We start from the raw sequence: 25,355 nt of genomic DNA, 5'->3' as shown, positions 1-25,355 counted from the left end.
CCCGCCCAACCTGGGCTGGCCTTACCGATCACGGTCCCGCCCCCGACAGTGGCCAGGCCTATCAGGAGATAGCGTTTCCATTTCCTCCGGTTTTCTTTCTTCTTCCGGGACGCCTCAGCCGTCCTGGGGGGAAAGAGGTTGGTCTTTAGGGCTGGCTGTGCCTGGCACCCCTTGAGACCACCCCGCCTCACCAAGCCCCCAGCTAGGATCCATGCTTGCACGCTGCCATGCAGAGCGAGGTACCCAAGTCACCCTGGGCTGGTCGATGGTTTTAAGAAGCTGAGAAGTTTCTAAAACCCAGCTGGGAAATCCCAGTGTGTGCGATGTGCTACTTACCCAATGGATCCGTCCTAACAGGGTTGCAATTTGAATAATAAAAAGACAAAAATAATAATAATAGCAAAAGCAGCACAAAAAATATCTTTGAACAGATGGACCCAGAACAAGTACAAATACAAGCACAGACTCCATCGCCCCCGTCTGCCCTTCCCCTCCCTGCTCCCCACCATCTGATCCCATCTCCCGCTGAAAATGTCAGCTATCAGAGACCGTGGCCTTGGGGCAATAGCTACAATCGGCCAGACTTGACCTTTAAAAGCTATAAAATCGAGCAGAAAGGAAGCATTTGGGGTGAACTGGGTCAGCTGAAGCTGAGGACGGCTGCCCTTAGCGTGCATCAAACCCGGCCCCCGTGTCAGGTGGGCGGCCCCCGTGCTGTGGGGCTATCAGGAGCAGGATGAGGGACCCAGGGCAGGTCGGTGCAGTCCTCATGAGCACGAACTCTGAGCTGAGGTTGGAGTTTGGACAACAACTCAATGTATAGCGTGACAGCATGATGATCAAGAGGGAAAATGGTTAATATTTACTGAGGGATCCTTCTTGCCAGCCGCCGTGCTTCGTACTTCACATGGTTTCTCTTACCCTGGAAGCAGTTTTATTATTGTGCCCGAATGACAGACCAGTGAAGGGACAACAGCATCACCCTCCTGAGGGGCTGTGGGCATCGAGGAAGAGCATGCCTGTCACGCATTTAGCATGATGGCACACCGTGAGGGGTGACCGAAAAGGTGGCTGCTATTATCACGAGACTATGTGTGTTTCCCCAAGCCTCAGCTTCCTCTTCTGTAAAATGGGGTTAATAACAGCTATCACGTCAGGTTGCAGGTTGTAAAGATGGAACGCATTCTTTCTTCATCCACCCAACCAACAACCTGTCACCAAGGGTGGGCTTCGTGCTGGTACTTCTGCACGTTGAGTATCTGTGAGCAGAACCACGCAGCCCTCGACCAAGACTCGTTTCCTTCCCATCTCGTTCCTCCTGAACCGCACGTTGTCTTGAGAAGTAGCTCAGCCTCCGGTCATCGAAGAGAAGTGGGATTTGAGCTGGGCGTTCAGGAGCTGCTCCGCCGTTTGGTTCTCTGCCGGCTCACCTCAACGAATTCTTTTCCCACGCCCCCCTCCCGGGTGTCAAGTACAGCCCTTCACAGCTACTTCACTAAGGGAAGTGGAAACCCAACATCAACGTCCCCATGCACACCACAGGCGCTGCTTCTCCGTGGCTGAAATTCATGCCATCGGACGTGGGATGAGGCTGAACTGTGTGCATCGAGCAAAGCAGAAGGCAGGATGGCGACAGAGCGTGGGTTCTGATGTCAGGATTTGACCTTGTGAACTCGACCTCGACCTCTGCTGTGTGGTAGTGGAGCACCATCCACCAGGTTCGGCTAGCCCTCCCTGTAATGGTCCTCCCTGCACAAACATTACACATCCCTGCCCTGTTGCACTGAGGGGCCCCATGACCCACTGTCGCCAATGAAAGGTCAGTGGAAGTGGTGTGTGCGTGTCATTTCTGGAACAATCTTTAAGAGTCAGCGCAGGGGTCTGATGAGCCTCCTTCTGCTCTGCCACGAACCAGCAACATTCCAGATAGGGGTCACTCCGTCACCCTGGACCCAGGACCCAGGACCGACAGTGCAGTGTGGACTAAAGCCACTGCCAGTCTGCAATGGACACTTACTATGAACAAGAAATGCACCTTTGTTGCTGTAAGCCATTGAGATTCGGAGGTCATTTGTTAACTGCAGCAAAAGCCAGTCTATGCTGTTGGTTGAGCTACTTACTGTGACTAAGTACCAATTATTTGACCCATCTGACTTGCCTCCCCCTGCAAATGGGGATAATAATAGCACTTCATCCCCGGTGGCACTGGGAGGGCAAATGAGATAATCCACACACAGCGACTGGCATATTGTAATCGGTCAGTATGTTTGCCGCTATTATCGTTCCTTTCATTATTACGATAACTGCCTCCTACATGCAGGCTGGAGATATACTTTGGCCCTTGATCGCTAGCACCACTCCGTGCAAACTGGAACGTTGGCAATTAGTTGTTTTTGGCAGAGTTCAAGGTCTGAGGAAAAGACTCAGCTGCTGAGGACGTGCAACAGGAACACGTATGTGCCAAGCAGCTGTCTCTGAATCAGCGGCATCTCATTTCACAAACTCGGGCTGGGACACAGTGCGGAAATTTGGGGCGGAGGTATCCGAGCCCAGTTCCACCACGATCTCGCCGGGTCACCCAATACTCCTGAGCTACAATTTTCTCACGTAGGGACTGGAAATGGGGGGATGAGGACAGCACCACCATAGTGATAGATAGTACAACCCTGATCGTCTGCCTCCCTCCCTCCCAGCCTCCGTGTCCCTTCCCTCTGCCCTGAGTGAGGATAGTGTCACCTCTCCAGCATGACACTGAGGCCCTCGGTGACCTGGCCCCTGCCTCCTTTCCAGCCTCGTTGCTCATTATTTCCTCACTCATGGTCTGCCCTCCAGAAACACTGCACTGCCCCCGGGCATGGCCTGGGCCTCAGTCCCTGTGCTCCTGCTGGGCCTCGGCTGTCAAGGACCTTCTCACTTTCCCCTGGCTGCCTATACATTAGTCATCATTCAAGAGTCACCTCCTCCAGGAAGCCTGCCTGAGCCCCAGGGTTGCCTAAATGCCTGGACTCTGGGGCCCCTGACCCTCTGTACTCAGCATGGAATTCTAGACCACTGGTTTTCAAAGGGTGGGGCTTTGTATCAACTGCATCACAAGCCCCCAGGGTAGCTGTTAAAATCACAGCTTTCTGGGCCAGAAGCTCTGGGTATGCAGGTGGTCAGGGAGCTATACCCACAGCAAGCCCTCCAGGGACCTGCTGTATCTTAAGTTGGACAATCGCCCGGACAGGACCTTTCTTGCTCTCTACCCTCAGCAGCTTGTCCTGGGCTCGGGACCTGGAGGGTGCTCAGAAAACCTTTTCTTGAACAGAACCTAATCATTCCGACAAGGACTGGATGTGAACACGTTGCTACAGTATCTACTCCCCCATGCACCGCCCACATCTATAAAGCCAGCGAGGCATTTTGGCTAAATAAAATATTTAGCCAGAGAACAGGCCAGTCACCATCAAGAATAAAACTTCTGAGCTACTAGGACCCATCTGAAATGTTGTAAAGTTATATAAATTTCTGCTTCTAGATTCTTCCTGCAGCGACATCTGTGCAACCATGATACTAGATAATCTTCCCTTTTAGCGGAGTTTATGCAGAGTGGGGGGGAGCTCATACCCTAAAGGGAATAAAATACCTAAACAGTAAACATGGTTCTTGAAGCTGTTTTACTTAAATGTATGAATCCTAGTGTATCAAATCCATTTAACAAAGATTAGACGGATGATATACTCTAATCTCTACCATTATTATTTAAATGTTTATAAAAATTTGCTGAATCAAAGAGAATACAGTATTTTCCCCCAAGTTATTTAGCTAAGGACCTCTCTCTCAATATTAACCCAAACTGATTTCTTTACTTATTTAAGTACTCGAACGTTCTTAATAACTGTTTTGTACATGAAACGAAAGGCTTTGCCTATCATCATTAATTAACACAGCATTTTACTCTTGCAGTTAATTCCATTGTCTGACTGAATTTCAACGTCTAAAGCACCACAGGAGATGCTGGCTGGGAGTTACGTCTACAGTGCTTCCTATATTTGGATATGGGAATTCAGGGCATGATGCTAAATCCAAATGGAGCCCCGTTCCCATTATTGACCGCCCACAGGTCAGATACCATGGCAATCTCTGCCACGCTCATGCTCTGGGGTGCCAGAAATGACCTTGAGTTGGTGTTCCACGTCAATCTTCCAAGGACAGAGGTTGAAGCCATGGATACATGGTGAAGAACAAGACACCCATGTTGCCTATCGCATGGATCCACAAATAAAGGTCACCCCCTGCCACTCATCTCCCACCATGAGAGGGTGTTTCTTATCCTCATCACCATTATCGACACCTTGTCTTTCTTTTTTTAAAATCACCTTCTCCAGTTGATAGAGGGAGAGCTTATTTCTGGGAGTTCTAGAGACAGATTCCTAAGTAAAAGCACAGAAAGCCCCATTAAGAATGATCTTTACTGGGGCGCCCGGGTGGCTCAGTTGGTGAACCATCTGACTCTTGATTTCGGCTCAGGTCATGATCTCAGGGTCATGAGTTCAAGCCCCGCATTGGGCTCCACACTGGGCATGGAGCCTACTTAAAAAAAAAAAAAAAAAAGTATCTTTACTGCTTTCTTTAGAATTAAGGAGGGAACCTGGGGGTGTCAACCATGCTGTGAGGGATGCACTGAGTGCCGTTCAGATGGATACGGTGGTTGAATCTGATGGTGCCACTGGCCAGTGGTGTGACCTTGGCCGAGGTACGTCACCCCTCTGACCTTCTGTTTCTTCCTCTGCAGAACCATCAGGGGACTGTCTGTGCATCAGATGAGATGGCATCTTGTCCTGCATCTACTGAGCGCTCAGGGACAGCTACGTGTTGACCATGTCATTCTGATGTGGTCAGTGTTAAGCCAGCAGGACATGCACTAACATTTATGGGCACCTACTATGTGCTAGGCGCTGGTCCAAGCTTCTGATCTGCATCCATTCATTTAATCCTCCTAATACCCCTGCGATGGAGATATAGCCATCACCCCTCTGCTGGAGGTGAAGGAGCTGAGGCACAGGGAAGTGAAGTCACCGAACATGTGGGGGAAGCTCGGGTGGCCTCTGGGCTCTGCGGGGGGGGAACCCAAGAACAGAAATGTACATCATCCCCCAAACCCGAGCTGCAAAGGATCGCCTCAGGGTGTCGAGTGATAAGCTCACCTTGCAGAAACACAAACCGTGGAGCTAAAAGGAACCTGCACAGAATTTGATCCTCTACTTGTCTAGGTGAAAAAAACTGGTGCCGTTGCCCAGAGAGGGAAAGCAACATGCCCAGGGCCACACAGACATTTAGTAGCAGAATCACACTGAGAAATAGGTCTCCTGGCCCAATAGTCTCTAGGCCTCCCCTGGGTATCAGACCCTTCCAGAGACCACAGGAAGAATCTGAAAGGTCTCCAGAGTCCCTAAAGCAGAATTTAAAACTTACACATGTGGAGTATTTTTCTGAGGAAAGGGCTCATGTGTAGGAATGTGAATGATGATGATGTACTACAGCAAATAATGATATTTTTCAACCAGTTACTCTGTGCAAGTCCTGCTTGAAGCACTTCCCATGTATGAACTCATTTGAGCCCTCCCAAGGACCCTATAAGGAGGGTGCTATTATTGTCCCATTTTGCAGATGAGGAAAATGGAAGCCCAGAGAGGTTAAATAACTTCCCCAATATCACACGCTGAGCTGGGCTTTCCTAGAACTTCTGTTTCGCATCATCTCTGATCTGGCATTATGAGTATCGGCAGAACAAATCCTCTCGGTAACAAGTTTTTCTTCTGATAATAACATTTCCAAACAAATAGCTAAGATTTTCCAAGCATACATATATGCATGTGCATGTCCGTGTGCAACAAGACAAGGCTCTGGGCCCTGCTCGTGACTATGGTCATGGGCCTGGATCCAGGTGTTTCTTTACTGACACAGCTCTGGGAATTAACACAAACCTGTTTGTTCTCAGGTTACTTCAACAGATCAAGTTGCTTCCTTTCTCCAGGAAACAGCCCCTTCCTTTGCCCTACTAACCCCAGGCAGGAGGGCAGCTCCCCAGCTCTGAAGCTGGCTTCAAAGCTACGTGGGACTGGCGCAAACTGGCCGCTCCAAGAGAGCCATCGTGCTGGACAAAGAGGGCGCTGGGAGACGTGCCTGGTGCAAAGAGCCCGCAATTAGACCGTGACCAGGATTGACTGATTGCTGTGGTATCAGATCCCGTGGAAGGTGTTCCGCCAAGAGCTGAGTTCTGGCCAAGCGACCAGGACAATTTCCCTCTATACCCGCCTGACCATGCAGATAGCAAAGCCGCTCTGCAGCTGGAAGGTACCGGAAGGGAAGGACTCCTATCTATTGCGCCCCTGCTACGGGCCAGCCCTGGGCCGAGCCCTCCACACGACCATGTTAGGTTTTCACAGTGACCCTGGGAAGACGCTATCCTTATTCCCATTTTACAGATAAGAATATTGTGGTTTAGGGAAGGGGGGCGCTGTCCAAGGTCAACAAGTAGATGGGTGTCAGAGATAGGATTTTGATCCAGGCCACTCTGGCCCATGGACAAGGTATTCCAAGAGCCTGAGGTGGCGGAACGGGGTGCCAGGGTCACAGACTATTGATGTCACAGACTCACGCCCCCCCCAGCCATAATCCATTTAATCCCCACTTTGTACAACTGAGGACTGGGGACCAGAGAGGGGAAGTGACCTGCTAAGGCCATACATCGAGTCAGGGCTGCATTGGGACTCTTGGTCCAGTGCTCCTTCCATCCCCCTGCACCAGCTCTTAATGGCGGGGAGGGAAGAGGGGAGCATCTGTTATCTGCAGGGCACTCAAGTGGAAATCCTCAATTCCTGGCAGGCAGGGCTGGGGTCACGGGGCTCCCTTACTCAGATTCCTCCTCTTTGGTTTCCTTCAGGCTCTCAAGGAACGTCTCTTCAAGGAGATCCAGCTCCCCCAAGGGCACTCGGAAGAGGGAGGTCATGTGGCAGATGAGGACGCGGGCCCGTGCATCATAGCGCCCTTGAAAGAGAGAAACAAGGGCAGAGAATCAGTTTAGGTTTTAAGCACAGAGACCTTAACAGCAGTGTAACAGGTACAGCCCCAAGCCTGGAAACGCCCTACATGCACAACCCCACCTGAGGCGGTCAGCTAAACCACAGGCCAGCCTCCTGGATGGGATACGGTGCAACGCTGAAAACCACCGACCAGAGGCAAGGTGGTATTTTTCACCAAATTAGCAAAGATCAATTTTTTTAATCCCAAAGCTGTTAAGGAGGTGATGAAAACAGGTGGGTGCTCGAGGACCTCGCTGGTGGGAGTGTGCATTGATATAAACGGCCCGGAGGGCCATTTGACAATACGGATCAAAACCTGAGAACAGGGGTGCCTGGGTGGCTCAGATGGTTAAGCGTCTGTCTGCCTTCAGCTCAGGTCATGATCCCAGGGTCCTGGGATCAAGCCCCACATCGGGCTCCTGGCTCAGCGGGGAGCCTGTTTCTCCCTCTCCCTCTGTCTCTCTCCCTGCTCATGCTCTCTCTCTCTCTCTCTCTGTATCTCTGTGTCTCAAAGGAATAAATAAAATCTTTAAAAGCAAACAAACAAACAAAAAACAAAAAAAACCTGAGAACAGCGTGTACTCCCAAAATCATAGAGACACAAAGTAGAACAGCGACCAAGGGCTCGGGGAGGGGGAAAGAGGGCGTTAGCATTTAGGGGGACAGCGTTTCAGTTTCGCAGGATGAAAAGAGCTCTGCAGGGGCACCTGGGGGGCTCAGTCGGTGAAGGGGAGGCCCTCTGGGGGGCTCCCAGTCGGTGGAGTGGCCGACTCTTGGTTTCGGCTCAGGTCATGATCTCGGGGTTGTGGAATTGAGCCCCATGTTGGGCTCCGCACTCAGCAGGGAGTCAGCTTGAGGATTTCTCTCTCTCTCTCTCATTCTCTCTCCCCTCTGTCCCTCCCCCTGCTCATGCTCGCTCTCTTTCTCTAAAATAAATAAATCTTTAAAAAAAAAAAAAAGAGCTCTGGAGATGGACGGTGGTGGTGGCAGACACAGTGAATGTGCTTAATGCTACTGAACTGTACCCTTAAAAATGCCTAAAATACTACATTTTATGTTATGTGTATTTTACCCAATAAAAAAAAGGGGGGAAAGATGTGCATCCCCGCTGGCCCAGGAATTCTATTTCTGAAATGCTAATCTTAAGAAAACAATCCTGAATGCGGCAAATAGTAAGTAAAGACCCACTGCCTTTATAATGCGGAAGTGATAGCAATCTGGAGATTTCTAACATCAGGGGATCCGTTATGTAAACTACAGCACATCCGCCCCGTGGAGAATAAGCCATAAAAAAAAGATTCTTAAGAAAAGTTTGTAAATCTGAAAAAGATGCTTATATAATGAAACAAAATTTTTATTTTATTTTTTTATTTTTTAAAGATTTTATTTCTTTATTTGACAGAGAGAGAGATAGCGAGAGCAGGAACACAAGCAGGGGGAGTGGGAGAGGGAGAAGCAGGCTTCCTGCCGAGCAGGGAGCCCGATGCGGGGCTCGATCCCAGGACCCTGGGATCATGACCTGAGCCGAAGGCAGACGCTTAACGACTGAGCCACCCAGGCGCCCGAAACAGAATTTTTAAAATAGATAGATTTACTTGAGAATAGGGTCCCAGCTAAGGAAAAAAAAGCCCACTGCTGAGGAAAAAGGGAGAGAAAGAGGTCAAATAGGACTTTTTTTTTTTGGTCTTTTCAAAATTATCCCTAATGAACTTGGGTTAATTTTATAATTGGAAAAATTAATCAATCAAAATTTAACCACAGGTGGTCTGTCCAAGCCCAGAAGCTCGTACGAATGCATTACCACCTGGTTAGTGCGGCACGAGGGACATGAGGGTGCCCTACCTCCAAACATGACACCACTCAGCCGCCCAAGCTGGAGACGGGGGATTCGCCCATCCTCCTCCTTCACCCCGCACACCCAAAGTCCCCGAGACTGTTAGTTTATTTAAAAAATCTCCACTGGGGGTAAAAAAAAATCACTGCATCCCTGTCCCGGCTTCCCACCCCCCACTGGGAGGGTGGCCTCTCTGACTGGGACCAGTCTGGGGGTCTCTGTTCTCTGTAGAGAACCTGCGTGTTCCGCCACCTGGTGGGCATAGCGGGGCAGTGAGGCCCCTTGGGGTGCAGCACGTCAGCACCTCAAGCCCCCAAACCTCCACCACAGCCTCCAGTCATCCACTGACACTGGGGCTCCCCTCTGCCTCACTCAACTGGCTCCAGGCTCTGGTGGGGACGGGACGGGTGTTATCTGGACCCCAAAGATTCCGGTTCTGTAGTGTGGGATGGGCCCTGGGAGTCTGTCTCTCCATGTGCACAGCCAGGTTTGAGGACCACTGGCCTGGGGGCCGGGAGTAGGAGGAACAGAGCTGCTGTCAGTCCGGACCCTGCTCTTGGGTTTTCCTCCCTCAGACGCCCACTCGCCCTCCTTGGCTCCTCCCCAGCCCAGAAACATCTCCAGGCCTGGGCTCCTGGCACTCTGCTTTCTTCTTTCTTTGGCGATAATGTAGAAATGTCACGATTAGAACCAAATCTAAACCCTACCATGACCTTCAAGGCCCTTTGTCAAAGTCCCTGACCTCAACTTCTAGAACGTTCCTGCTTCAAGGGCCTTTGTACTTGCTGTTTCCACCACCTAAAAGGCTCATTCCTCAGATCTTCATGGGGGGCTTCTCCTCATTCAGGTCTCCGTTCAAAGCCTCCTGCCCAGAGAGGCCCTCCTGACCATCACCCTATTGCTCTTTGTCCCTTTTCCCTGACTTTTGTTCCTCACAGAGCTCACCAGCTCTGACATACTCGTTTACTTTTGTTGGTCTCTCCTCCTGAAATACAAACTTTATAAGGGCAATCTTATAAGGGTAGTCATTGTTCTATCTTTAGTTCTCAGAATGGTGCTTGCCACAAAGAACAAATGTTCAATGAATAACTTGACGGACTTGGGGAGGGATCCTGTTTGTGTGTCGAACCCTGGGCAAACAGCTCACCCTTGCTTGGGTAGAAAGTGGAAATGGTGAGAGTCACCTCACAAAGGTTTGAGGAGAGGACTCCCGGTCCACAAGAGGCCCCTAATGAACGTTACGGCATTAGACTCCTCTGCTGGGCACCCGCAACGTGGGCAATTACATTATACTAAAAGAGCAGCGGCTAGCCTTCACCATGCACGGCCCTCCAAAGTCCTGAAGTTTGAAGTTTCAGCTTCTGCAGGATAAACCAGTTCCTTCCTGGCAGAGAGCACTCAGCGAGCTGCGAACTGGCAGTGTTTGCCCTCCTGTCCTTGACTGCAACTGTCTGCGTGCTGGGGAGTAGACACGTCTTATCTCGGGATTACTCGGTCACTTAAAGCTTCATGAAGGAGCTCCCCGCTCTCACAGACTATTGCATCCAGGTGATAGTTGAGCTGTGGAAAGCCAGCCAGCCTTGGCCATGGTGATTAATTGGTGGCAATTATAATTAGCTGTGAATTCATACTCTGCTGGTTAAAGCTCCTGTGATTCAGCTTCTGGAATATAGGTTGCCAGGTACACAGGTGGTCAGCTCCCAATGTATACTCAGGCACGGGGTTCTGGAATGTGTAAGGGTCACTGGTGGCCAGGCTGCTGGACTTGGAGCTGAGGTCCTATATGAGGCAGATGGTAGGTGGTGGGGGAGGGGCATGAGTCTGAGGCGACCCCGACACTGGGGTTTTCTGGTCCTGGCTCTACCGCCAACTTGCCAGGTTGGCCAACTCACTCAAGGGGCTGACTATCCCGTTGCGGAGCTCCGGTCAAGAGCCTGGGCATCGTTCCTGGTTTTTCTGGTTGCCCTACTCCAACATCCAATCCACCAGCCAATGCTAATGCTGTCAGTTGCACCTTCAAAATGTATCCTGAGTCAGATCCCGGCACTCCACTCCCATTGCCTGCCACGGCCACTGTGACCACCTTCCCTCTTCAACTACCGGCCATCACCCTGGTTCTCATCTTTCACGCATGCCAGCACTCTATGTGTCGCCCAGAGTCAGGGGGCAAAGTCATATGGCTGATTGTGCTCTCTGCCCAACTAAAAACTCTCCCAATGCACTCAGAATAAAATGCACATTTCTTCCCGTGGTCCACAAGGCTGGACATCACCTGGCCCCTTCCCACCACCCTCTCCCCCATCACTTTCCCCTGATCCCTGTTTCACGCACCAGTACCTGGCCCACCAAGAAGCCAAGCTCTTTCCCACCCCAGGGCCTTTGCACTTGCTGTTCTAACTAGAAGGCTCCTCCCCCAGAGCTCTGCCTGGCTGGTCCCTTCTCATCAGTCGGGTCACAAATTTTATCTCCTTACAGAAGCCATCAGCCTCTAAAGTACAGCAGCCCACCGCTGGTCACGCCATCCCATTTGTGGTTCCTACCACTATTGTATCTGTGAAGAGCTTGACTGTCTGGCTCTCCCCACCAGACTGTCAGACCCATGACGGCAGAAACTTCTGCTTTGCTCCTTGTTGTCTCCCAGTGCCCAGGATGATGCCCAGCAATTAGTAAGATGTGTTGGCTCAGTAACTAACTGAAACTCTCCCTTGTCTGCCAGGTTCTCTGATATGCCCACCCATTTCTCCTCCCACCGCCAGCTGAGACTTATTCTCTCTTTCTAGTACCCTCTGAGCCCTGCATCCCCAGGGACAAGGGAGACACTGGGTTTGCTGGGTAAGGCCTCTCTCCTCCTCTGGGTAAGGTCATCTCGTACAGTGACGAGTTACTTTTAAATGTCAAAGTCTTGAGAACGCCTCAAATACCCTCTCTTGGATCTGTTTATCACTCAGTTTCTTCCTCAAACGTCACCGCCTCTGAGAAGTCCTCCCTGACTCCACTGCTTTCTACTCCCTTATCAGGAGGTATTTTCTTATCACCTTTTAAAAATTGATTTTTACATTGGCCGACTTGTTTATGATGTTTCCCCCTCTGGAATAGAAGCTCCAAATTCACTGTACAGTCCTAGCATCCAGGTCTGTGCCCAAAACAAAGCAGATGTGTAATTATCTTTGTAAGAGTAAAGAATAGACTATTTGTAGGAATGAATGAATGAACGGATCTCTGTTGGGAGTGGTCCAAAATAGGGGAGAATAATTATGCTGGATAAGATTTGTATCTCCTTCCAGCAGAAACACCCTATGATTAATACTCATATCAATACTGGAAGCTTCATTTATGCCCTGCCTCCTCGAAACCAGACGTGGTGCTGCCCTCCGCATGTACCGGTTCCCTGAATCCTCACAGCTACCGCAGCAGGCAGCTGCTGTCATATCTCATTCAATCCAGAAAGGACACAGAGACAGAGACGGCTGGGTCACTTGCCCTGGGCCACCCATCTGGTGGGTGGTGAAGTGGATGGTCCGACTGCAGAGGCTGTGCCCTTGGCCCTGCCCAGGACATGGGAACCGTGGCTGAGGCGGCAAAACTCACATATTGCTTTTGGCTTCCGCTCCTCCCGCCTGGCCTCCCCTTGAATCTGGGTCAGGCCTTGATCTTCCCCAGCCTGCCCAGCAGTGGGCAGTGGGCACACAAGGTCGCCCCTGCTACTCCTGAGGACTGCTCAGATCCCAGTCCAGAGCCTGGGCCGGCATTTCTGGAAACCCACCCAAAGGACCAAGGCCAGAGAAACTGGTCTCCCGAGGTCCCTTCCAGCTCAGAGATCTAAGGGTCAGTCTCTGGGTGTCTGTTCCCTATCCCACCCCCCGGGAGGAAACTTCAAAAGTCCAAGGTGACTTGGACTTGAAACAGCTCCAAAGCAGCCTCTGCCCTATCTTTCATCGACCTCAGGAGACCAGAGTCTACAAGTCACTGCGCACGTGAATCCAGATGATGCGATGTAGGGTTGAGACCCACAATGGGAGGTCACAGGGGAGCTCGTGAAAATTCAGATTCCCCGGCCCCGCACTCAGGCCTGGCGTGGGGCTCGGGAATCTGTACTTTTCACAAGCTCCCTACGTGATTCTGAAGCAGGTGGTCCCCACTCTGAGAAACACAACAGTGGGCAAGCAGGTTAGTGCTTCCTGGTCTGAGAAGGTCTGGGCACCCTCATGCCCGGAGGCGGGGGCGTGATCGAGATCCCCTGTGCTGTCTCTGCAGGAAGGAAAACCGTGGTCTGTGGCGCTCCTACTAAGTGCCAGGCATCACCAGAGGAGTTAGCCCGTGCGACTGATTGCTCATCCTCCCAACGGTCTTAGGAGCTTGGTATGACAATGCTTGGCTTTGCTCAAGAGGGAAGAACAGGTGCAGAGAAACTTTCTAAGTCACTCAGCTGAGAGAGTGGGGGAGCTCGGATAACAAGCCAGGACTATCTGATGTCAACATCTCTGTCCAGTCCGGTGTGGCTGTCTCTTAAAGGCAGATTGACTCTTGAGTGAGTTTGAGGGTTCCAGAACAATCCCATGTGGTCAGCAGCGAATCCTATTTTCTGTGTTCAGGGGTATGTGGTGTGCACACACAATTCCAGCCACAGGCCTAGCTTATGGTCCACAAGACAGGTCACCCTGCTCTTTGGAAAATCTTGGTGGGGCTGGTGGTGATGGGGCGGGGGGAACCTAGGGATCTCAGCTCTGCCACCAGGGGGCAGGAGTGCACCAGCCCCACATAACTACTGGATAGCCCGGGTGCCTGCCCCAGACATACAACCCCATGCTGCAGAAGCCCCTGGTGCCCAACTGGTCCCTCTGGCTTAGGAAGAGCAAGGGGGTGTGTCCGAAGTCACCCGCTATGTTCATGACAGAGCAGGGGCCAGAACCAACATTTCTGGGCTCTTCCCTCCACCAGCATCTGCTATTGCATCCTGTCCTTCACTGTCCAGGGCTGTCCTATGCATCGAAGGATGCGCGGCACCCCTGGAGCTTGGCACTAAACACCAGTTGCACCTCAGGTGTCGTGAGAACAACCCCACTCTCCCCACATTTTCAAATGCATCCCCCTGGGAGGGGGGTGGTATAATCTTCATTGCAAGGCACTGAGCCAGCCTCTGTTCTCAGTATGGCCCCATCTCCAGTGTAGAGCCACATGGCGGGCCCAAGGCTGACCTTCTACTTCCTGCAGAGCAGCAGAATCCCAGACCTTTGGGAAGAGTTCATGGTCACTCCTTCCCTTTGGGGGCCACCCCCTAGGCCAAAGAAAGGGAGCCCAGGGGCAGAAGCTTCACCTTTGTTGTCACACAGACTGGGTTTGAATTCTCAGCTACCTAGCTGAATAGCTTCAGGCAAGTATCTTGACCTCTCTGAATCTCAGTTTCTTTGTCTGTAAAATGGACACAAGAATATTTTCTTAATCTGGCTTTTGTTGAGATGAAATAGGAGGACGCCCATGAGAGCCTGGCCAACACCTGGGATGCCGTACCTGTTCAGTAAAGGGTGGCTAATGTTGCTCTTTTCATAGTAGATTCTGACACCTCCTTGATCCTTAGGCTAAGACCCTGGCTAAGAAACCCGGGCTGCTGGTACCACCCTGCTAGTGTCAGGAAGGCCAGGGACTCTTTTTTACTTCTCCCCCTAGGGTCTGAGGACACACTTCTCAGGCTGTATTCACACAACTGTCACCCAGCCTGCTCTACCACCGTCCCTCAATTGACCAACTTTTAGAAAATCTAAAATATCTATCCCCATTTTTCACTCTAAGTGAGCTTTTCTGCATATGAAGAATCTACGCCTTACTCCAACCCCACCCCACCCTGGCCACCACTCGGCACTGGGTTTAAGCTTTTATGTCTGCTTAGTGTCTTCACTTTGCAAGGCAGAACACAGCTGGGGCAATGGGACTCTGAGGATGGACCCCCCCCAACATGGCAGGAATTGAACTTAGATTGTTTCAGGCATGACTCCTGCCTTTTCTCCCACTGGCTTGTATTTTAGGGGGACAATAAGGGCATGAAGATGGTGACAAGGTTCCTTCAGGACCGGTGGTCATGGGAGTAGAGGGGCCACTTCTGGGACCCTCCTTCAGCTCCGCCTTCTTGCTCCTCCGCTCCTGCCACCTGGGGCCCCTACTTTGTTCTGACCTTGTCAAATCTCCTTAAAGTCAGCTAAAAGGAGGAGGTCTTTTATCACTTTCTATGCACGTGGGAAGCATAGCAGTAGTTAAGAGAAGATTCTGGAACCACACTGCCTGTGTTTGCATCCTGGCCCCACCACTTTGTAGCTGTGTGACCTTGGGCACGTCATTTCCCTCTCTGTGCTACGGTTTCTTCTTTCATAAAATGGAAACAGTAATGGCATCTGCGTACTAGGGTCGCTGTGGGGTTTAAATGAATGAGTATAAAGCATTTGGCTCAAGGCCGGCACATAGTGGGCCCTCAAGGGGCATCAGCTATGATGAGAATTACTCCCAGGGCTTCCCACAGGATCTGGTGCACAGTGGGTGCTTGGTTCTGGCTGACTGATGAACCAGTCAGTCTTGATACTGATGAGAAGTTGCATGAGTCTCAGGGATGCTGACAGAAAACCCAGTGTGTGCAATTTCACCATGTCAGAACACCAATATCTCAAACTTTTCTGATTCATCAGGGAGGTAGGGTTTGCAATTCAGTAATAAAGACCAGGGCACAAAGTGGAGTCAAGTTTGCAGTAAGACAGCTGTCCCATGTGGCATGCACCTCCTTCAGTTCCGTGGCTTGGAGTTGATGTTATCTTTGGATTCAGAGTCCAGAGGGCGAGCCCTGTGATTCGGGTGAAGTTGCCTGGACAGCAGTGCAGAGCTCACAGTAACATTCACTTTGCCTTACATGGAATTTTGAAACTTACTTTGAAAGGGAACCCTGGGCTACTTATTTAACCTCCTGAGCCAGACCTCCTCCCCTGTCCATGGGGGTAATATTACCTTCCTTCGCAGTTGACCTGAGGATTATATACCATGCAGCAATTCACAGGACCTAGGAGGGCAACTAGAATAACTTACAAAGATTATCGACTACAAATAAACCGGCCCCACGTGACATGGATGAATGCTGGGTCCTAGACAGGTTTTTTGTTTGTTTTTTGTTTTTAAGGAGTATCTGTCTCTTGCCTCTTATTTGGATTTGATGCTGCAGTTCAGAGAGGTTAAGTGACTTGACCAAGGTCACACAACGAGGGAGTGTCAGAGACAGGATGAGTATCCAGGTTTTCTGATTCACAGGGCTTTGCCACTTTACCTCTAACCATCACCACACATGAGCAGCACTCATGTGCTCTGTTAGGAGCACTCTGCATGGTGTATCTCATTTAATCCTCACCACTGCCCTCTAAGGTAAAGACTACTGTTATTCCCATTTGATACGTGAGAAACTGAGGCACAGAACCATTCAGTAACTTGCCAAAGTGGAGCTTGAATTTTAACACCCGGGCAGGCTGACTCCCCAAATGCCCCCACTTCTTGGTCCCTGGTTCTTCATGAATATGGATAAAGAGTTGGACATGACAATTACTGGCAAGCCAGGCCCACCTCTGGGCCTCATTTTCCCATCTATGTGCTGAGAGGGTGGTCTAGATGGTTTGAGGATCCACCCACCCCTGACCTCTATAGGCCTTCTGGAGCCCTAGCACCTGCCCCTGTGGGGTCCCTGTGCGGCTAAAGCCGCAGGGATCTGGGGAGGCTATCAGATAATAATGGTTTCAGTGCTGCTCAGAGAATGCCCCTGGGAGGGCACAAAGTACCAGGTGGTGACATGAGACACGCCGTTTTAAACCCACTCCAATTGTTCTGCGAGAACCAGGCCGAGGTCCCCCACAGCAGAGAGGGCTAGGTTGTGTCCTAGTTGCTCAAGAGGGCTCAGGAGGATTTGTGGTTTGTGGTTTGTGGGTGGGGGGCAGGGGGTAAGATGAACATGGCTCTCCAGGTAAGGAAAGGGAGAAACTGAGGCAGAGGCAGGCTCACTGGGACAGCTGCCCCTCCTACCCGGTGATAAGGCAATGGGACAAAGCGCTGGCCTCGGAGGCCAGAGACCAGGTTCTGACTCTCAGTCTGCTTCTAGCGCTGTGTGTCTCAGGGAAAGCCCCTTCCCCTCTCCACCTGGAAAAATGAGAGGCTCATCCAAGATGCCCTTGGGACCCTGCGTCTTGGATCTATAGCCCCAACCGCCCGCAGGGGGCTGAGTGGGCTCCATGACTGTGCGGCCCCTCAGCCGCGGGCCAGGCCCACAGTGAGCGCCCAGTAACACATGGCTTTGTTGTTACAGGATTATAACGTGAGCGTGTCTGTACTCTCTAGCTACTGGAGTCTCAGACCTCCATGTAAACTCAACCCCTGACTCTATGAGTGTCCAGGAGCATCAGACAGGATTATTCCTCCCTTACTTCTGTTAAAAAAAAAAAAGAAAAAAGTGCTACGATTGGGCAATGTTCTCAGACCATCTCTGCCACTTCCTGGGGCAAGCCTCAACAGCAAACGGGAGTAATTACTTAACGCCATGCCTGCCTGAGCGCAGGGGCTCAGCAGATCATCCCTGAGGTCCCATTCAGCTCTGAGATAGGCAGTGAAAATACTTTGTTTGGGTAGAACAGGGCCAAAAATATACATTGGGTTTTGAGCCTGAGAGCCGCACTTCTCAGACTATCAAGGAAGCGCCTGGGGGGTCTGGTCAATGAGCAGATTCTGATTCAGGAGGTGTGGGTGGGGCCCGGAAGTCTGGCTTTCTAACAAAGCTCCCGGATGTTGATGCTGCTCGTCTACGGACCATACTGTGAAGAGCAAGGACTTAAGGTTCTTTCTTTTTAAAAAATAAAAATGACAATGTGTTAGTCTCATAATCAGAAGCCCCAAGGTGCAGTGACCTGTGCACCCTGCCACCCTCGTGGACGTTGACCATGCTGAACACAGCTTTATGAGCAGGCATGCATGGGAAGACAGTCCCTATGACCTCTTGTGTAGGGCTGGAGGAGGTCCCAGTGCCCTTCTCTCTTAGGGTCCCTGAACCACCCACTTTGCATGAAAGGGTCACTCAAGACAAACATCAGGTGGATCCCAACACCCTGGCAACTGGCATCAGGCAACCAGACTTCCAGAGCTGAGACATCACTCCTACTCCTCTCCTGCATTCCCCCTATCTGGTCTGTCAGGGATCCTGCCGTCTCTTCCATCAGAACGACTCCTGGGTCAGCTCTTCACCCCCAGATCTCTGCTCCCTCGTTGAGGTTGCGTTTCCTCACACTGGGCTGATGGGGACGCCTCCTAGAGTCTGCCCAGGTGAAATGCATCCTGCTCCCTTCCCCAGCTCACCTGCCCGAGGCCGCCAACGGGCCCAAAGCCCAGCCCCCTGGGCTACTGCCCCAGGGACTTTCCCCTGTGGGCTCTTTCCTGCCTATGTTCATGCACCTGCTCTTCCTGTTCTCGTAATCCTGTTCTTCCTCCTCCTCCCGCCCCTCCACTCCCCAACGAGCCGGGGTTCCAAGGGGCTGGTGCAACTTTCCCTACGTAATTTTTCATAAAGGTATAACCTTTTTCCCATGCGATGGTTTGGAGGCTGTTGGGATTTCACTTGCAATTCTGTGCCTCTCCTCCCTGCCATCAGAATAAACATCGGGGGTCTTTGTGCCAAAACCTCTCGCCAGCACAGGGAATAGAAGAAGCCACACACACAATGACAGGGGGGCCCAGGCAGAGAGGGGTGGGGACAAACGGATGCGGAGCTATGGGGGGCAGGGAGGTACTCGTGAGGGAGCCCCGTAGCGGTCTCATGTGGGACACCCTGGGCGCTGCAGTGCGTTGCATGGTGACTCCCCAAAACGATACAGCCACATCCTGGAAGCTGGGAAGATGACCTTATTTGGAAAGAGGGTCTTTGCAGATATAATTAAATTAAAGGGCTCTGGATGAGGCCGCCCTGTACGAGGTCCTTACAGAGGTACAGGGAGGAGAGGAAAGGGAGGAGCAGGCCACGGGACGACGAAGGCAGAGACTAGAGAGACGCGGCTGCAGGCTGAGGAATGCCCAGAGAGAGGCAAGAGGGATTCTCCCCTACAGCCTTGAGGGAACGAGATCCTGCTGACACCTTGCTTCCTGAATCTGGGCCTCCCAAGCTGTGAGGGAATACCTTTCTGTGGCTTCAAGCTTCCCCGCGTACGGTAATTTGTTACGACAGCCACAGGAAAGAAAGTAGGTGGAATCCCACACTGCCACTTACTGTGCATCCTTGGGTAAATTGCTTAACCTCTCTGAGCCGACTTCCTCATCCACGAAACAGGGCAATAAGATCTATCTCATTAATTCGTTCATCAGATATCTACTGAGTAGGTACTATGTTCCAGGTGCTGGGTTAGGGACTAGAAACACACGGTGAAGGAAACCAGATGTGGCGCTGCCTGCCTGGAGCTACGGTGTGGAGGGGAAGCCCGCAAAGAATCCGGTAACTGTTCAACCACAGCCATGGCCTCATGGTGCTGGGACGAGCATCCCAGGCAGAGGCCAGAGGCTTCCCCAGGGAAGTGCTGCCTGAGCGGAGGGAGGAGGGCAAGAGGAGCAGGACGCTCTGTGGGCAGGGGAAGGGCACCTGCGAAGTCCACGGAAGCACAGGCACTCGGGGAGGGAGGCCGGCGTGGAGAGTGGGAAGGGGTGTGCTGAGAGAAGAGGTGGGGCTGGGGCCGGGGCCAGCCCACGCGGGCCACCCTCCTGAGGGCAGGGGGAGTCACGTGGGGACGGAGCTGGGAGCCAGCATCGTCCCATGTGCCTGCGGAAAGATCACCGAGTTGCCGTGCGGAGACCAAACTGCTGGCCAGAGTGGGGGCAGGAAGAACAGTGAGGACACCCCTGTCGTCATCCAGGAGTGGGTGATGGTGGCTCAGACCAGGGCGGTGGGTGCAGTCAGGGAAGGGACCAGATTCAAGAGCTACTTAGCAGGTAAAACCACCGGACCTTGTGAGGAGAGTTGAAATAATGGCTATGGAGCCCCAATGGTGTTTGGCACGAACGAGGGGCTCACTGGCTCCCTGACTACACAGGGTTCCCTTTCTTTCCCTGCACTAAAAAGACCATGGGGGATGGTCCCACAGGTGGTAACACCCATCACTGGCTTTATTGGCCAAGTGTCAAGATGAGCACCCCAAATTTACAGAACTTTAAAAAAAAAATTTATAGAACTTAGAAAAATCAACTCACCATCCTTGAGTGAGAAGCTCAGAAGGTCCTGGGGAAAAAATAACAGGAATTAGCAATATGTCGATAGGTAATTAGCCTGCTCCTGGCTGAGCCACTTGTCAGCTGCATGACTCCGAACAAGTCACTTAACCTCTCTGTGGCTCAGTTTCCTCATTTATAACAAGGGGAGGATCATACTACCTACTTACGCTCATAAAGTTGCTTTGAGAATTAAGTGAGTTAGTATTTGTAAGGTACATAATAAGCACCATGTAAGTATTACATTAAATTAATGGTAAATATTCAATACGATAATTTACTATTAGCTATGATCATCATCCTGTGATATTATAATGATATATTTTATTTATTTATTTATTTAAAAATTTTATTTATTTGAGAGAGAGAGAGAGAGAGCATGAGTGAGTGGGGGTGAGGGAACCCTGTGTAGTCAGTGAGGAGCAGAGGGGGAGGGAGAAGGACAAGCAGACTCTGCACTGAGTGTGGAGCCCGACGTGAGGCCCGATCCCAGGACCCTGAGATCAGGACCTGAGCCAAAACCAAGAGCCGGATGCTCAACTGACTGAGCCACCCAGGTGCCCCAAAATATTTGATCTTTCAACTACACCACCCCACTAGAAGCGATTTTCCGACTGACTTTGTTCTCCTTTCCCCAGAAGCCGCCCCCTGGGTGGTGGGTGTACCTGAATGATCACCAATGGGTCGTCCTTCAAGATGGGGTCCTTCAATAAAATCGGAGCAAACACGTCTGCGCCTTCGCCTCCCAGGCCGTTGGCAAAAGCAGTCATGGTTGGCAAGACGGCTTCAGGCAACTCCAGCCACTTCACGAGGCCCGCCACAAACTCTGTGCAGAAGGAGCTGAAAGACAGACGTGCCTTAGATGCCCAAGGCTTCCAGAATAGGTCTCACAAGGCTGCTGGAAAGTGCAGGTCAGACGCGGTCATGGGTGGGAACAGCCAGCACGTACGGAAACCACGGTGACGGTGGCCCACGGAAGAAGATGGACAGCCAGACACCTAAGGGGCTGCGGAACCAGAGGTGCAAGACACCACGTCGGGTGAGAAGCTCACGGCAGGGTGGACACAGGCACGGGACGCACACACCCTCGGGCCGTGTGACACGCCGGGGGAGGGGAGCGGAAGCGTGGGCAAGGTGGCTCTGCTCAGCCGAGGCAGCCCTCTCTGCAGCGGGAGGAGGCCGTTGCCAAAGGGACATCTGAGCAACGCAGCACACTGCCAAGTAAACTGACCTCCCCGTGCCTCAGTTTCCCTATCTGCAAATGCATTTAAGAGACCAACCTCATTAGGCTGTTTGAGGATTCAACGGGACAGTGCACATGAAGCCCCCAGAGCAGAGCCTGTAGGAGATGCCCAGGGAATGTCGGCTGGCCTCCCGACTTTTATTTCTAAGGTGACCAAGGGAAGGCAATGGAGAAGAGGTTTCAGAGTCGGGCTCTGACGTCCAGGGCCCGGGGGGAGTCCTGGCTCCCTCGGTGACTGTCTTCATGCCCATACTTCACCTCTCTTAGCCTGGTTTTCCTCTGCTATAAAATGCGGACGATAACAGGATATGCCTCAGAGACTGGATAGAAAGATTAAGTGACATTGTAATAGGGCCTGGCACCTGATAACCCCCAATAAATGTTAGCTACTGCTAGTACAGTTATTATCATTTGCCCCGTGGCAATCTACCGGGATAACCCCGGGGCGGTTATGTGGGTGTGGACGGATGCAGGGAATGACTTAGTGAGCTAAACATTACTTACGGTCAACGAGGGCATGGCCTGGCCCTGTGTCCAGGAAAAAAATCTTGGATGTAGAAAAGCATCTCATCATAAGAGAGGAGGGGTCAAGAGCACAGACTCTGGTTCCAGTCCCAGCACTGCCACTACCTGTGTGATCTTGGACAAGTTACTCAACCTCTCTGTGCCTCAGTTTCTTCATCTATAAAATGGTGGCGATAATGAAGAAACCCATTTCACAGGTCGCTGAAAGGATTATGTTAACATTTGTCCTTGTACTTAGAACAAAATCTGGCCCATATAAAGCGCTATATATGCGTTTCTTTCAATGAAGAAATGAGGGGTGCCCAGATGGCTCAGTTAGTTGAGGAATCGGGCTCCCTGCTCAGTGGGGAGTCTGCTTCTCCCTCTCCCTCTTCAGCTCCCCCTACTTGTGCTCTCTCTCGCTCACTCTGTCAAATAAATAAATAAAATCTTAAAAAAAAATAAATGAACGAATGAATTAATGAATACGTACATAAAGTGGCAATACAGCAACAGATTACATAACAAACAGTGTTCTAGACCGCAGGGCTTTGGGAATTGCTTCTAATGTGCTTGCTGGTTTAGCCAAAATGGGTGAAAATCAGCAGCAACAATGATAACAAATGACAATCACAGAGCAATGATCTGTCAGCCTCTGGGCCAGATAAGTGCTTTATTCACACCGACTCATTTACTTCTCACCACACCCCCACCAGAGAGGGAGGTGTTATTTTTACCCCCATCTAGAGATAAGGAAAGGCAGCCCCAGAGAGCTGAAGTGACAGGTCTAGGGTTCATCTATCTCCATGACACCAGAGGTCTTGCTTAACCACAACAGACACTGCTCCTCCTCAGTGATTACCTGCCTGGGCGCTCACCAAGCGCCGGGCGCTAAGCAGGTGCACCAAACATTCCCTTGCATCCTGGCCCCCACTTGCTGATGGAGCACCTGGCTGCAGAGGTTAAATCAAGGGTCTCGGCGCTGGGAAGGGGAAAAACCTCACCCGAAATCCAGGGTTTCTCATCCTGAGTCCAAAGCTCCTCCTACTCGCCAGGGGCTGGCAAACTACCCATGTGGGCCGGAGTGGGCCTGCAGCCTGCTTTTGTTCCAATAAAGTTTTATTGGAACACAGCCACACCCATCCTCTGACTACTACAAAAGCTACATGGCCTGTGAGCCTAAGGCACCTGGCCCTTCACAGAACACACGTGCCGTCCCCTGCTCCCCCCCCCCATAATTTCTCCACATTTAATAAACAGAGTTAATTGTAGGGAATGGCATCTGCGACGTTTACGGCTCAGATACGAAATACATTAAAAAAGGCTTGCTTTCATGTCCTGTGTGGAACAAAAACGTCCACAGGGTGCCTTCTAAAGATTACTGAAACCAATGGCCTATCTGAGTTGTAACATGATCAAAATTGTTTTTCAAATGTGTTTTGGGCCTAAGAACACAGAGATCAACCACGTGGAATGAATTGGCCTTCTGAAAGGGAAACTTTCAGGAAGGAAACACCCCAGGGCAAATACTTCCGGGCTTCCGGCCGGGCAGGAGCATGTGGGCTTACAGTGGTACCCAGATGTGTGTGTGTTTGCGGGGCTGGGGGCACACAAGACAATGACTCGCTTCTCTATGTGCCCTCCCAGGAGGTGCTCAGCACAGGCCTGGCACACAGTGCAGGCTCATGGACATTTGTTTATGGAAACAAAGTACACAAAGGTCTTCCCCCACCATGTACCGGTTTGTGGGGTACACCGAGCTGTGCCAGAGACTCTAGGGGCTCACAGGTGAACAAGGCAGCTCCCGCCCTCCAGGAGCCCAAACTGGAGGGGTGGTGGGTGTGGGAAGAGCTGCAGGGCAGCATGGTGGCTGCAGGGCTGGGTCGCTGAACATATGGCTGGAGAAACACCCTGGTCTGGGGCTTGGGGAGGGTCTGGGAAGGCTTCCTGGAGGTGACGCCCAAGGAGACGAATACGCTCAAGTATTCAATCCGGTGGGAGAGATGAAAAGACAAACAAAACAAATAAAAACCCAGGTAAGATCTAAGGCATGGGAAAGTTTACTCATGGGAGACGTTTTTGGGGTAAGTCTTGAAAATACCGCAGACCCAAAAACTTCCTGTCTTTTCCTGCTCCCATCTGTTGTTTCCTGTCACAGTAATGGTATTTCTGTCCTTCTAGCTCTGCCCACCACCTGGAGCTTTGGGGCCATAGTGAGCTCCTCTCTCTGCAACATCCACAGCATCTAATCTGTCCCTGAGTCAACTGTGTTCTCCCCGAGGAAAGTCTGTCTCACCTGTGCGCCCCTCCTCCTGGTGTCATTCAACCTGTCCATCTTTTGTTCCTGTGACACCTGGTTTAAACCCATCCAGGCACTTACCCTGTCTTCTAGTAATGGTAGTCAGTTATTCGGGTGCTCTACCCCAGATTATAAGCCCCTAGAGGGCAGGAGCCAGGCCTTGTTTTTCTCCCAGCAGTACACCTAGTATAGAGTAGGTGCTCAATAAATGCATGTTGCATGCATGAATAAGTATCTTTTCTCCCATTAGACTGTGTTCTGTTTGAGGGCAGGGAGTGTCTGTATTCATCTCATTCATGTATACCTTCCATGTACTCTAAATCATACCTGGCACACAGTAGGTACTCAGAAAATGCTTGGTGTAGGGAAATGAGTAAGTACTGAATGAGGTATGTCTTATCCCCCAGATTGTGAACTCTTTAAAGGTAAGGACAATGACTTTCTCCCCTTTGCCAGTAGCACCCAGTAGGTGGCCTGGCTGTTAATAATGGCCTCCTTGAAGAAGCATGACATTCCCTCTGTGAGACAAGAGCACTCACCTTTGCTCAGGTTCTGGAAAGAGCTGGGACAGGGAGATGCCACAGAGGGCGGCATAGGCAAAGCGGCTGGCCTCGGCCAGCTCACGGCCCGTGGGCAGATGTGGATCCCCCTCCATGGCCGGCTCGGCCACCAGAGGCAGCCTCTGGCTCGATCTGTCCTGTGTGGCCATTTCCAGCCCTGCAGGATAAAAAAAAAAAAATCTCTGAAAAATGCAACTGGGGGTAGGTAAAAGTTACTTAAATGGGACACAATGACTACCAATCGTGAAAGAAAAGGCTGATAAATGAACCTTCATTCAAATTAAGAACTGCTATTCATCATCTTCAAGAGAGTGAAAACACACACCATGGACTAGGGTAGATATTTCAATGTGTATCAACAAAGGATTTGTACCCTAGTATATAAACAACCCCTATAAGTCATGAAGAAAAAGAAATAAGGCAAATTCAAAAATGGGCAAAACACCTGAACAGGTACTTCATAAAAGATACCCAATGGCCAATAAGCACATGAAGTTCAACATTGTAGTCATCAGAGAAATAAATTAAAGCTCCAAAGAGACACTGCTACTTACTCGTCAGAATGGCTAAAATTAAAAGTCTGACAATACTAAGTGGT

At 51.0% G+C, this 25,355-nt stretch overlaps 1 protein-coding gene across 3 annotated transcripts in view; it reads right to left on the bottom strand.

Moving 5' to 3' along the window:
- TMCO4 (transmembrane and coiled-coil domains 4) overlaps positions 1-25,355 on the bottom strand; it is an 88,256-nt gene that overhangs the window by 48,534 nt on the left and 14,367 nt on the right. For all 3 annotated transcript variants that reach the window (XM_032392303.1, XM_032392292.1, XM_032392313.1), the window contains 5 exons: positions 24,737-24,914; positions 20,817-20,991; positions 20,134-20,161; positions 6,897-7,029; positions 26-123 (listed from right to left, as the gene is read on the bottom strand). In XM_032392303.1, coding sequence (XP_032248194.1) covers positions 26-123; positions 6,897-7,029; positions 20,134-20,161; positions 20,817-20,991; positions 24,737-24,906 — 604 coding nt within the window. In that variant the 5' untranslated portion in view covers positions 24,907-24,914. The remainder of the gene's footprint in view (positions 1-25; positions 124-6,896; positions 7,030-20,133; positions 20,162-20,816; positions 20,992-24,736; positions 24,915-25,355) is intronic.

The sequence above is a fragment of the Phoca vitulina genome, unplaced genomic scaffold (genome assembly GCF_004348235.1).
Source record: "Phoca vitulina isolate PV1807 unplaced genomic scaffold, GSC_HSeal_1.0 scaffold2, whole genome shotgun sequence".
Taxonomy (NCBI): Eukaryota; Metazoa; Chordata; class Mammalia; order Carnivora; family Phocidae; genus Phoca; species Phoca vitulina.
This window is presented reverse-complemented; position numbering and strand designations above follow the sequence as displayed.